Genomic DNA, 14,195 nt, shown 5'->3' on the forward strand with positions numbered 1-14,195 from the left:
TGCAAGGAATAGGAATGTGATCAAGCTGCAATATTCAGCACCAAATCCATTCTATCTCCAACAATATCAATTTTCATATTCTTCACCAAAGAGTTTGTGTTATTTAAGTGCAAATTTTATTCAAGTGCCAGCAAAGCTTAGTCCAACCTATGAAACCAGAGCTACATTCATTCTTGGCTCTGCCTTACCAAAACATGCCTGATGAAAAGATTAAGGCTTCTCCAAAAGAACGGGCATGATAAAAAGAAAGCAACATAAGCAGCTGCCAAACTGATGAATTTCCTCAACTTAAAAGGCAATTTTAAAGGTATTTTTACAACATTTTCAAAAACAGAAAGAAGCATTTTCTTCCAAAACCAATTTATTTTTATTAAAATCTTATACTGAGTGCAAGCATCAACTCAGCACTTATAAAAGCTGCCCAACCAATGAATGCTTCCATGACCTCTCAATCTCATTTATAATGGCTGAAGGGAAAACAAGGACCAGCATATTACTGGATTAGTACAGCACAGAGGCAGGGTCTGCACCATCCCCCCTCTCATTCTCACAGCAACAGATATCCTAGGCACTTCCAAGTTTTCCATGGGAACACTACTCCCAAAGCACTAGTAGCATCTCAAAGGGGAGAGTGACAGTGTTGGCAAGAGGTTATGCAAGCAGACAGGAAGGCAGATGGCTTCTTAGTTTGGCTATGATAAGGGAGATGAACTGAAATCCAAGCTAGGGGAGTAAAGAGACTTTTGCAGGCTGCTGCTAATACCAGAAGCACCAGCAGATTTAGTTTGGGCTCAGTCTGCTGACCACACCATAACATCAAGTTCTTTGGCATCAAAACATTAGAAAATGTCCTTGCCAAAAGTCTGGCCTCAGAAAAATAGATGATTGACACTAACACCAAGCAAATAAACACCAAGCAAATAAAAATGAAAGTTCACATGCCAGGATGATGGCCAAAACAAATCTAACTGAGCAATCATATTTTCAGAACACCACCACATTTGCCAAAATATTTGGCCAAAGCTCACCTCCTCGGAGTTTGTTTCCAACTCATGTCATGGGGGATACATGCACCTTGGCTTGACTAATGAAGCACAAATATGTAAAGAGCCCCTCATCGAAGGCTCATCACAATGCACAGTGCTACAGCTCACTCACATTTCTACTCTAGACTATTTAGAACCTGATTTGACAAAACATCATCTCCCAGCTATAGTTTTACTTGGGTCTAAAGCCCAAGGGTCTGGCTATGAAAGTGTCTTGTTTGATATCCCTAGAAACTGAATAGTACCATCAGGTCAGATCATGTACATGAGCATCCTGTCTCCCACAGCAGCCACCAGCCTTAAGAAGGGTAAATAGCACAGGTTAATAGGCTATTCTTCCACTGCACTGTCCCATCTTTTCATCATTTTCAGTTTGGGGACTTTCTAAGCCAGGTGTTTTTTTAAAGTATTAAGTAACCCCCAGTGGATTTTTTTTTCCCGTAAATTAACTTGTCCAGTCTAAAATTAGGACAAACTTTGCTAAAATAGTTTCGGGCTCCTGAAAAATATGAAGGGAACCTCTAAACCTTGCCCATCTCATACTCTTCCTTTGCAAAACATGAACAGATGGCAAGTTAACAAACGCTGGAATGCACACACTTAAAGCCCCATGCATCACTCAGTTGTTATGTGTCTATCCAGACCTAAAGCTAGCCAACTGAAAACTCCAGCTGCAAGATAAACTCCAGTTGTAAGAACTCAATCTTTTGGATTTAGAGAGATTCACTACTTTGAAAACAGAATTCTGCCTCGATTTGATCTTGCCAACTAATATCAGACACACTGCTCTTGTACTCATTACTCATTTTTTTCAAATCAAATAATTTTACAAATCCACCTAATTTTAGCTCTGTTTCACCACAGCTGCAAAGTGCAGTCGTGTGCAAGATCACACGATTTGTTTCTCAGCTGCAGTGGCAAATTACTGACACTGTTCAAAGAACCCTCAGTTAGCTCAATTTCAATCCCTGCAAAGCTGAAGGACAAACAACCTTTTCTGCATTTTAATCATGTATACAGCAGTACATTCAAAAACTGCTGCAGAAACCTACAGCAGTTCTTTAAGCTTTGATTCTTACAGATCCAGACTAGCAATTTTGTTTTGTTGGTTGTTTTTTGGGGTTTTTTTTTGGTAATTCATCATGACATTGCATGAAAAACAATGGAGAACATGAATGCACATCAGAGGAGTAGAGAGTATTATCCACATGTACTCAGACACCACAAAATCAGATCCCTGCACTGCAGTAGCAGGAAAGTTTAATGGATTATTTTAACCCTTCAAATAGGGCAATATCCTGCCACTGTGAAAACAAACTGTGACCTCAAGTGTTGCATCTGTTTGTGATGGCAGATCTCCAAGCAGGCATGATTTATCTCAAAATTAGAACTTCCAGAAAAATGCAAGAAATGTCATCAACCTTCCAGTCAGATGTCATGAAGAAAGTTACAGTCAATTTTGGACATGACAAGATTTTTGAGTCCTTGCAGGTGTGTGGTCAAACTGGGAATTGTTCAGCTCAGTCTGTGTTTGTTCAAATACAGAAAAGGCATATCAATTTGACAGAGTCCCTGGAAAAACTGGGAATCATAAAAGGCACATCTGAGATGAACAGAACTGCACAAATCTTAAGAACTGACAGCAGTGTCAGACAGAAAACGACATGGACTCGACCACACCAAGCACACAGCAGCTTTGATAAACAAGGTAGTGGGTAAGGGAAGCCCCATCTTTCCTCGCAGGGTCTGAGCACTGAATCAGCTTTTCACAAGGCTGAGGACCCACAGTAGAACAGACTTATTTCTCAGCAAGTCCAGTTTTCATTGGATCAACACAGAACACTCTTACCAGTGCTCTGTGGTTATCTGACATTGTTAACATTTCTAAGTTTTCCAATTTTGTGGCATTCAAGGTCTGGAAAAGAACTTTTCATGAGGCACTTCATAAAAACATGTGACAAGTTCTTCACCCTCTTGTTATTTCTGAGACTCTTCAGTCAAATAAGAACAACTGCTGTTGCCTTTTAAAGCTGTAAGTACCTCTCACAACAATGCTGATGTTTCCAAAGTCCTGTCCTTGGATTAAACATGGACTGTCATACTTCACAACACAAGGAAGAACAGTATTTTAGTATCACAGTAGTAAGAAACGTAGTACACAGTAAACAAAGACCAAAGGGAAGAAGCAACTGCAAATTTATTAAATCCATAACTAGTTTTTTGTATTTATTTTTCTTCTTCTTCTCATGCAGTTTTGGAAACCAGGGGAACTTCTCAGAGGACAGCCTGCTTTTACTTTTACTAATATTTAGGATATTACAGAGGACCTGCCAGCAGCGGATTTTGAGTCTGCTTCTTCTTCAAAGCACCTTCAACCTAGTAAGCAAGCAAAGTCTTGGATCAATAACCTCAGACTGTAAATCTGTCTGCAATTCTGCTGAAGGGACAGTGTTTTTCATTGAATAAATACCACACACTTAACAGCTTCAGACTGACAGCTTAAACTTCACCCAAAAGCTATAAAACACCCAGGGTATTGCATAAAGCAGCAAAACACTTGCTGCATAAAGTCTCACTTCTGAACATTTTTTTCAGAGGTTCTTGGAGAGATACAAGGACTATTCCCTGCAGAACTTCTTGCAATCAGTTGAAAATTTAGATTAAAGTGAGAACCACTGCAGAAAAACAGCAATAACCCCATGCCTGCATTTAGTTACCAAAGGGGTAAAGTGCAATTGCAATGTGAGGAGAGTACAACAGCTAAAAACCTGCCTAAATTAGGGATCCCTAATTTCAATGCATACCGCTGCAGCACAGCAGACCAAAGGGCCACCAATCCCACACTGACAACACCAGAACTGCTTGAAAAACACCATTTCAGCTGAACACAGGTAATTCTTCAAAGGCTACAATGGACTGCTAAGAGCCACAGAAAAATGGAAGCCTATTTAGGGAAGTCTGGAAAAAGGTCCTGAGTGTTTAGTAATGATGGGTTACCTAGGCACATACACAGGCAGCCCTTATCTCTTACCACAGATGTAAGCCATCTCTGTCTTGACTTGGATGCTCTGCAGATGATTATCTCAGTGACTGTAAGGTCTGCACTGACTGAGAAACGTAACAAACTGCAAACACACAGGCTGGAGACCAGCTGGGAGACTTCTCACAGCCAATTAAACATGGCACGCTACAGTACATTTTTCATCTAACAGGAACAGTTTTCTACCCTTCTCTCCACATGGACAAAAATTCCATTTAAATGTCAAGAAATTTTCTTTATTTCACTGGCAGGAGGGAAAACACTCAAGAAAAGCCTCAGTTCTGAAAATAATAAAACAGGACATTAAAAACCTACTCCTGCATTAGCCAGATTCAAGTGTTTGTGTCTTATTGCATTACAGAGAGAAATGGTCAAAATATTAACTTTTTAGTTCAAATCAATATATGCAAGAAAACAAGAAGCATTAGCTATGTCACTCTTGTAACTATCATGGAGCACCCATAAAAACCTCTCAATGCCAACAAATCACTCTTATTTATGACCTAGTTGGCAGTACCTTTTCTCTTCAGCCTTACAGACAGGCACTATATAATGATTCAAACCAGACTGCCTACAAAGTTGTTGCATATTCAGTAATATCCAGTGTCACCACATGCCTTGGTCCTTTGGGATTCATCTCTGTGGATGCTGAAATGGCACCAGAAGATGCAGCTCAATGTACAGCATCCTACACAAAGCAAAAGTGGTCATCCAAAGGGTCCTCAGTCTGGAAGACGATATAGGAGGCTCATGGACTAGGTAACTGTGTACCAAGCATATGACAAATAGTCATAGCCCAATGAATCAAACAATCATCAATTTTAATACCATGTTTAATACCTGCTCATCTTAGGTAAATAATGCATTTGTAGTTATTTCTAGTAATATTAACACAAGGAAGTAGAACCCAACATTGTTGAGTCTGACATATTTGATCCCAACATTGGCACCCAGATTATTTTTTTCCCTTCAAATTATGAAAAGTAGTGTAGAGTTAAGTTATGGGGGTCGCACTTCACATGCTTTCTAGACTTCGCTAAGAACTTTCTCCAAAAGCAGTTTTTTAAATTCCCCTTATTTTAACTGTACTGTTAATGTTTCCACAATATTGAGGATAAATACATCTTCAGCCTGGTGATATGCTGCTTTGCTTGTGGAGCACACACAGCTATGGATACGCTATGAAAGGAAGACTGAAAACAAGAACAGCCACACAGGCTTGTTTTGTCATGAAGGTGTAAATGACCTGTTTCAAGGCCAGGTGTAAATGCGTAAAAGTATATTTATATCTATGTACATATACATATATATGTACATGTACATAATAAAAAACCCAGATTTTGGTATTGGGTTTTAAAGAGAAATTGTATTTTCTCCATCCCAATTTTTTGTGCTTTCAGGCAAACAGCTTCAGTTCCTAGGCAAGGAACTGGCAGGGCAAGCCTGCCCTACCCAGGCTCTGTCAGGGCCACTGCGGCAGCCGGACAGCGGTCAGAGGGGAGGCAGGTGATGTGCCAGCTCCAAGGAGACCGCAGTCCCGAGCCAGCAGCTGAATCCCATCACACATCCCGCGCTCTGGTCAGATCAAGCAGGGCCGCGCCCCTCCCCATCACTTCAGCCCTTCCCGGGAGCGGTCGCGGAGCCGCCGCCACAGCCCCACCTGCGCTCCGGGCCTTCCCCGCGGCCGCGCCGCCCCGCCAGAGGCACGCACCTTGTTGAGGTGGGGGTTCCGGGTGATGTCGTAGCCTCGCTTCTTGACGGCCAGGGCGCGGCCGGGGCCGGCCGGGGCGCTGCGCCCAGCCTGGCTGCTGCGGGCCCGGGCGGCGGCGAGCAGGGCCGGAGCCCGGCCGGCCGCCAGCAGCCGCAGCAGGCGGAGGGCGCAGCCCCCGCCGCGCACCGGCACCATCGCCGCTGCGGCCCGGCGCGGCGCGCCCTGCCCCGCGGAGCCCGGCGCGGCGGCCGCGAGGCGAAGGGAGCCGGGGAGGAGATCCCGCCGCACCCCCGCGGCGGCCGCCCCTCCCCCGTTACCTGCCCGGCTCGGCCGGCGGCGCCGCGGGGGGAGCCGCGCCGGGCCCGCCCCCGCCGGGGACCGCGGCACGGCCGGGAGCCGGCGGCGGAGCGGCGCTGCGCGGCCGCGGCGTTGCGGGGCTCGCCGCGCGGGGTCCGCGCTGGCCCCGCCAGCCGCCATAAAGGGCGCCGGGTGGGCGCTGCAGCGCCTGGGCGCCCTGCACCAGGACACGGAGCAGGGCGGCGGGGCAAAGCCGCTCGCGGGAGTTGTCAGTGCTTAAGGAGCACCTTCAAAGAACTTTTCGGTCCAGGCCTGTGAACAACCGTGGTTAGTTTGGTTAGGCATTTCAAACCGCATATAATCCATAAATTCCCTATGTGAAGGTTGTATACACCGTATATTGTACGTATAACGTTTTTACTATGTATGTAGTTATAGAATATATATAATCTCTATTTCTTTATGTTGTAATTATATATTTACTAAAGAACGCAGGTCCCTGCATCCCTTTTTTGTTTTCTTTTTTTTTTTTTCTTTTTAAATAAATGAACTCTTTTATCCTTTAAAATGGTCATGGCCACCGCCTCTACCATCACCACAACCACTTCTGCGGAAAAAACAGTGCTCTGATTGCCCCCTGAAACGGTGGTAAGGTTCATGTTCAATTTCATTTTAAGATTAACACTGGTTCTGTATCTGCATCCCTCTCACAAAGTTCACGTCTGCTTTGCTAGAGGGACACTCTCCAGCTTATTCTTCCATTAATATTGCTGTGTGCATGTGTATTTTTTGATATGCATTCATATATTTCTGGATAAATTATAGAGTCCATGCAGAAAAGACCACACTGCAGAGCAAAAGACAACTAGATGGATATGGTTGTTTTTCCTTGCCTTGCCTCTATTCAATAGAATAGATGGTTGCAATTTGATTCCACAACCTTATGATTTCTCCCTAAAGAGCACATGGCTTCATGCATTGTTCTAGGTGTGTTCAGGATATTTACACCTCTGCTGTAGGCAATGATTATATTGAAACTGCATACTTGAGGACTGTGGCAACTTCATAACTACCAGAACTATGGGGGGAAAAAGACTCCTGGAAGTAGGATTGTTTGTCTGGTCTTTGGATCTTTCCCTGAAAAAATGGTCATAAATGGAGACACAGCCCTGAGGACACGAAGACAGTGGAGAAAAAAGAGTATGTGCATCACTGAGGCCAGAATATTACCAGGGAGTTTGTTAATGTGTAGAAGACACAAGAAGAAATATACCACTATTCTTATTTTTTTCTGTGTGTAGCTATAAACTGAAAAAATTGAGATTTTGACCTCAGGAGCAATTTGCGTAAAAGCCAAGTCAATATCACGCCAGCTTGTCAAAGCTTTGTTCCTTCCACCAGCCAGTTGGAGCACCAGCCAGTATGTCAGTACTCTGAGATCTTCATGGACTCCTCTGGTCCTGCTCCAACAGCTCCACATCCTTCTTTTGCTGGGGACCTAGAACTGGATGCAGCACTCTGGGAGGGGTTCACATGAGAGTGGAATAAAGGGGGAGAATCCCTTCCCTGACCACATTGCTTCTGCCGCAGCCCGGGAATGTAGGCAGGGGAATGGAGACACAGCCATTGGCCTTGGGCTACACAGCAGGTCAGATGGCAAAGGTGGGAATTGCTACACAGCCCTTCTACAATGGATTGGCAAAACTGCAAACTGGGGAGTGAGGGCAGTGCTGTATCTGCAGTGTCTCATTTCTAAATGGGCTGCAGAAATGGTTGCATATGTGATCTCCCATTATTGATTGCTGAGGTTATTGGACAGGGATATTTTTAACAAGTGCACAGGATTATAAGCATTTTTGGCTCATGCACACAACTGCCACAAGAAGTTATATAAACATATGTATGCTTTTGACTTTATTGTTACTGTATGGACTCTTTCACATACTTTATTTCTTTAATTTTAAAATTCTAGCTTATGTGATTTTCAGAGCAGGGATGTATTATAAATTTATAGGTGTTAAATTAATTTTTTCTCTGGAGCCACAAATTGTCTCCCTACTTTTGTGCAGCCACTGAATAGTGCCTCTCAGGGGCCATCTCATCTTTTACCTCCTATTGGCTGACAGTAGCCATCAAACTGACTTCTTCATCTTAGTGAGAAATAAATTACAAATGCTGGATCTCTAAAACTTACCTGGCACTGCAAAATAAAGCTTGAATCTGATTTAGATTCATTATCTCCAAGCTGCAGAGTGCTTGCTGTCAGATACACATTAATGTATTTCATGTAATGTGCAAACCTCTCTTGAATGCAAATTGAATAAAAGAGATGGTCCCATTCTTGATTAAAAAACTAGAAAGAACATTATAAAAAAGCCATAAAAGCAATGGAGTGCACACTTATATTAATCATTGAGGTCTTAGGATTTTTTTAAGCTATTTTTCACCAGCAGGAAGAAAACAATGGTTTGTGGAGTGGGATTCCATATACACTTGGGGATTTGAGAGTTGCTACAGAATGCAATTGAAATTTCAAAGCATTTTACAAGACCCAATTTATTCCTCCAGTAGTTTAAGAAACCTCTTTCTGCTGTGGCCTTGCATTTAACAGTTGGCATCTAAGAGAATGCCAATGAAATACTCTTTACGCTTACCAGAGAATGAATCTCTGACATACAAAGCAGAATTGTATAGTGTCTATTCTTCTGTGGCATTATCTTTCCTCTCACGAAATGAATTGAGCTGCAGTTATAAACTCTCATTGTAGTGATTTTCAAATCAGGTACCTTGAGAATTCCTGGCATTGTGTAGCCATGTGTCACCTGGTTTATTAGATTTTGCACAGACTATATACTATTCAGACTATTCATTGTGACATGAGAAGCCTAACACAAGTGGAGTAATGAGTTTTGGTTGGGACCCCTCGGTACAACAGATAGTGACTAGAAAAGCTGTAAGTGATATAGAAGAGTCTGGACGCAACTGATTGGCAGATAGAATCACAGAGTCATGTAGATTCAAAAAGACCTAAAATCATTGGATTCCAACTTTTCCAACTTTAGTCCCTACACACTATATCTACACGACTTTCAAATACCTTCAGGGATGGTGAGTGAACCACTTCCCTGGGCAGCCTATTCCAGTGCTTGATCACCTTTCAGTGGAGAAAGTTTTCCTAGTTTCTAATCTGTACCTCCCCTGGTGCAACTTGAGGCCATTTCCTCTGGTCCTGTCTCTTGTCACTTGGTAAATAAGACTGACCCCACCTCACTACATTCTCCTTTCAGGCATCTGTAGAGAGTGAGAAGGTCCCCCCTGAGCCTCCTTTTCTCCAGGCTAAACACCTGCAGCTCCTGCAGCCACTCCTCATCAGACTTGAGCTCCAGACCCTTCCCCAGCTCAGATGCCCTTCTCCAGCCATGCCTCAGACCCTCAATATCTTTATGGCAGTGAGGGAACCAAAACTGAGCACAGGATTTGAGATGTGGCCTCACCAGTGCCAAGTACAGGGGGACAATCACTGTCCTGATCCTGCTGGGATTTGAAGACAGCACAGGGATCATTGTGCCAACCTTCCCCATGTGCAAGAAATTATCTACTTGATAATTTATCTTCATACCACCATTTTGTCAGAGGAACTTTAACTTTTTAAACTTTTTTATTAGTTTCAAACTAATATAAGGGAAATATTTTTGAATTATGAGGGTGGTGAAATTCAGGAACAGATTGCCGAAAAAGGTGTGGATGCCCCATCTCTGTAAATATTCAAGGTCTGTTTGGACATGGCTCTGAGCAGTTTGACCTAGTTTAAGATGTCCCTGATTACTGCAGGGCTGTGGATACTAGATGGCTACTATATGACCTATTTCAAGTCATATTCTGACATTCCTAAGTGTTCTAGAGCAGTATAAGTCTATATGATGAAAGGACAAAACTGTGTGAGAAGCTTTTAATCAGAGAGGATAGTTTTACTTCAGAAGTGTATTCATTGGCATCTTTCACAATGGGATTTTTAAATGTTTTAATTGTATGTGTGAAAAGGCAAGGTTTAAAAATAGCTATTTTTGAACATTGCAAAATGAGAAAATAATACCAGTTTGTGCATAAGTGAATATTCTGAAAATGGCTTCAGAGACAGGTAAACCTAGATATCATATAAAAAAGTGCTGTGAAGAAATCTGCCTGCCTACATGCAAAGCATTTCTTCACTCATCTTCTACAACCAAGCAGTTGTCATCCCTTCATTTTTTGAATCTTATTCCTAGAAGAGGAATTACTAATGTTACTAATGTAAGAGCCTTACTAATATTAGGTGGAGCACTCTCCAAGTGCTATATTTATATAATGCTCTTTATACTCATCCGTATCCCAAAGATTATCTTCCTTAGTGGGCAGGTCTCCAATAAAAACTGTAGTAATGAGGACTGGAAGAATTAATCTGTTGAAGATTTCTTAGGCTCTTAGAGAAACTGGTGCTGGTGTGGTACAAGATCCCCCCTTTTAGAAATCTGCTTTAACTTGGCTTGTGTATAATTGTATTAGCTCTGCCATTAACAATCAGGAGCTATCAAGTGAAACTGCAACCATGGCCTCCTGGTGAATTCATCTCATTAGTGCTGTATCCGAAAGCGTGCCTCCTTTAAACTCTCTGGGAGAGGGAAAACACTGGCACAAAATTTCCGAGCGATAACCAGTTCACAGAGGGCAGCAGCCTCTCAGTGACCTTGCTGTGCATCCAGTTATGCATGACAGAGCTCTTCAGAGCTCTATGGATGAAATACAGGGCTGATAAGCAAAGTAAACAGCTGAAAGTGAGAAGCAGCTTGAAAGGTCAGTTGCAGAACAGGTACAGATGTACTCAGCTGCTGGCATACTCTCCTACCTAGAGCAGAACTCTCATTCTTGATGCCATTTAAAAAATATTTGTAAAGTCAATTTTGCAGAGTCCTATGCAAGCAAAAAATAGAATTGTTGAAAAAGTAACAGGCTTCAAATCATGTGGCATAAAAACATGTTATTTACATAAGTAAAGCAGAAATATTTGCTGGTTGTCTCAAGTAAGTGCTCTTCCTTGGCAATGCAAAGGTTTTCAAAACTTCTATCTGTTCATCAAGCCTTCAATTAATTCTCAAACCTCCAAAATAATCTTCCAAAAAGCTTTTGGATCTGATTTTAGGAGACTTTGTGCATCTTAAAATAAACAAGGGCTAACATTTTTTAAGTCAATGGGCCTGTATTTTTGACTTATAGCTTTTTTGACGTTTATTTACACACTAGCAGAAGCTTAGCAGCCTTGTATCATTGACCTTATCTCTTCATTCCAAACAAACAGTGTTTCTCCTGAGTGCTTGTAGTCAGAAGTACCTGTTTATTGCAGAGACAGGACAACCAGAAAGTAGGAAATGAACACTTTAAAAGGTCATTTAATAAAAGCACAGGAAAACTTGCACTGCTAAAAGTAAATGATATTAGATGGTTCACTGGGAAAAATCTCTCAGATACTCTGCTGAGAAGATTTGACAGTTTGTTTAATACATTTTATTTCATGGAACCTGCATGCATGAGACATGTAGAAAGGAATTTTAATCACTGTGTTCATTTTTTTATTTAAAGCTGCTGCCCATCATTAAAAATAGTGGCCTGCCAAGCTCCAGCTGAAGCCCAGCTTTGCACTGAAGCTTCTGGGAGCTGGGCAGATGTGCTTCTGCTGACTCTGCTCTGAGAAATCAAATTCTGGCAAAGGAGGTGGACAGCAGCTGGCTCTGCTGATGTTGTAAACTTCTGCAGCACAAGTTGCCAGCCCTGCGTGTCAGAGAGAGGTGCTGTTGCTTTTGCTTTTGGGTTATTTTGTTGTTGTTATTTTCATTTGTTTGTTTTTGATTTTTGATTTTGTTTTGGTTTTTAATTTTGTTTTTGTTTTGGTTTGTTTGTTTTATTTTAAGAGGAGGGAGAAGACAGCAATTTTAACATTGAACCAGGCAGAAATTAGTTTGGTTAGGTTTTTTTTGGCAAATAGACATTCTTTAGGTCACAGTGGGGAATTGCAAAGGGGATGAATGAATTAGTAGGCAAAGTAAGAAGAATCTCTACTTGTAGCTGTAATGTGCAAATACTGCCAGCACATCCATACAGGCTATTGGATCCATGCAGAAGTCTAGGAGGCTTCCAAAAGCTTTTTAATCCATGGAAAATGCCACATGTGAAAGTTAATGCTTTATGAATTGCCATTTAATACAAGGGGAGAACACAGATCTTTGTAATGGTGAATATAATTTATGCCACAATAAATCTTAAACGATGAATTAATTTGTGTTGCTTCTAAATTAAGAGAGAAGGATATAGCAAACCACAGGCCCATCCCTAGGGAGCTCAGACTAACTCCACTAACACACCAATTGGCATGTGCAATGCTGATGAACAAGCTCGTTCTCTAGGGCTGAGTGGAGACAATCCTTCACTGATAAAGAGAAATCTTCAAGCAGCAAAGATTGCAGTGAGCAATTTATTAGTGAGGAGATGTTTCACAGGAATCACAAAAGCTAATTTAATAACAAAATAACTTCATGTCCAAAACTCGTATCAAAATCAATGTAAAACTCTGTCTGTTTCCCAACAACACTAGAGACAGCAATGGAAAGAATCAGAGGGGAGAAAGGTAGAGACATTCCAAGTTCAAAGTGCACACACAAATTACAGATAACCTATAAAATCTGAAGAGCTGCTAAAATCCAAACATTTCCACAGGATACATCATGCACCTAGCAGCAGTGTGTGGGTGGACAGGTTATGCAGTGGTGCATATTTCACTGAAATGTAGCTGTGAATGTCAACATGGACAACTCCTAAGAACCCTCTCTTTTTCCACTACAGCAGAATATGTAAGAGTTCAGTGCAGGGAGCAGCTGAGGGTTAGTGGGACAGATTCTCAAAACTGAACCACCATTGGTACCCAATGTTTCCATTCAAACAAACTATTGCTTGCACAAGTGTCAAATTGCCAATGCAGTGTAATAAAAAAATTGTAAAACACAGCGAAAAGAATGAAGAATCTTTGAAGCCCCAAATTACACAAAATGCTCCTAAAACATTAGATGTTGCTTAACTGCTGAAAACAGGAGGGATAGTGTAAGATAGGTAATCAGAGTCTAATCTTAAGCAAAGAGAAAAAGATATCACCAGAGGCCACTTTCTCCCATCCTAAGATGAGCACCCCAGGAGCTGTGAAGCACCACCTGGGAAATACCTGACTCCTCTCCTCCTAAAGAGTGGAGGTGTATCTTCAAGCTGCTGTCTAATATTTAAACATGCAAAACAAACTAGGATTAACCCTTAGAATCCACCTGTAATGAGTCCAGTTTGTATGCCTTGTTCAGTGCAGTTTATAAACTGTTTAAAAGCAGTTTATAACCAATTATTTTTCTCTCACTGAAGCTGGCTGCCTCTGTTACTGTGTATTCACATCAGTATCCCCTGACAAAAGCTAAACTTTTCCTGCAGTGAGAGAAGGGTCTCTACTGACAGCTATCTCCCAGTTAGGTGCTGTATCTGTAGCAGTGGCATCTTGATAACTGAAGGATTAAATCTGAAAAAGAAGGTCTACGTGTGCCCTGGAAGGAGGGAGGAAGAGAAGACGAAGAACAGAAGCAAAGTTGCTTTGGAGTACTAAATGTGCTGGGGCCTCTGGTATGACAGTCTGTGTACCAACAGCATAACTAAAGTGCAGACGTATCCTTGCAGCCTGCCAGGCTTCTCCCCCGTCCCAGTACAGGCAGATACAAAAGACCTTCCCCTTCCCACTCACATTCCCTAAAACCTGGATGCTTGTTGACACTTGGCTGTATTTCAGAGCCTGTGTGAGTCACTGAGCAAGGGTTTATTACTCATTGCTGAGCAATAGCTCAGGAATTAGGAGCTTGGGGGTTCATGTGTCGGTGGTCACTGTGTATGAGATGTTAAATAGGGCAGGTTTGCCTGGGAACCCTCCGAGTCATCCCTCTTTTCCTTATATTTATTTATTTATTTAATTTTCAACAGGGTTCAGGGACAGGGTGTTCCTGCTTTCTGGGTTATTTTGTTACCCGAGGGTGAGCAAGAAGACAAA

At 42.1% G+C, this 14,195-nt stretch overlaps 1 protein-coding gene across 1 annotated transcript in view; it reads right to left on the reverse strand.

The window, feature by feature from the left end:
• Positions 1–6,007, reverse strand: part of ME3 (malic enzyme 3) — a 117,621-nt gene extending 111,614 nt beyond the window's left edge. The window contains exon 1 of the mRNA XM_077781325.2: positions 5,798–6,007. Coding sequence (XP_077637451.1) covers positions 5,798–5,992 — 195 coding nt within the window. The 5' untranslated portion in view covers positions 5,993–6,007. The remainder of the gene's footprint in view (positions 1–5,797) is intronic.
• Between the last annotated feature and the right edge of the window lie 8,188 nt (positions 6,008–14,195).

The sequence above is a fragment of the Lonchura striata genome, chromosome 1, assembly GCF_050655825.1.
Source record: "Lonchura striata isolate lonStrDom1 chromosome 1, ASM5065582v1, whole genome shotgun sequence".
NCBI lineage: Eukaryota > Metazoa > Chordata > Aves > Passeriformes > Estrildidae > Lonchura > Lonchura striata.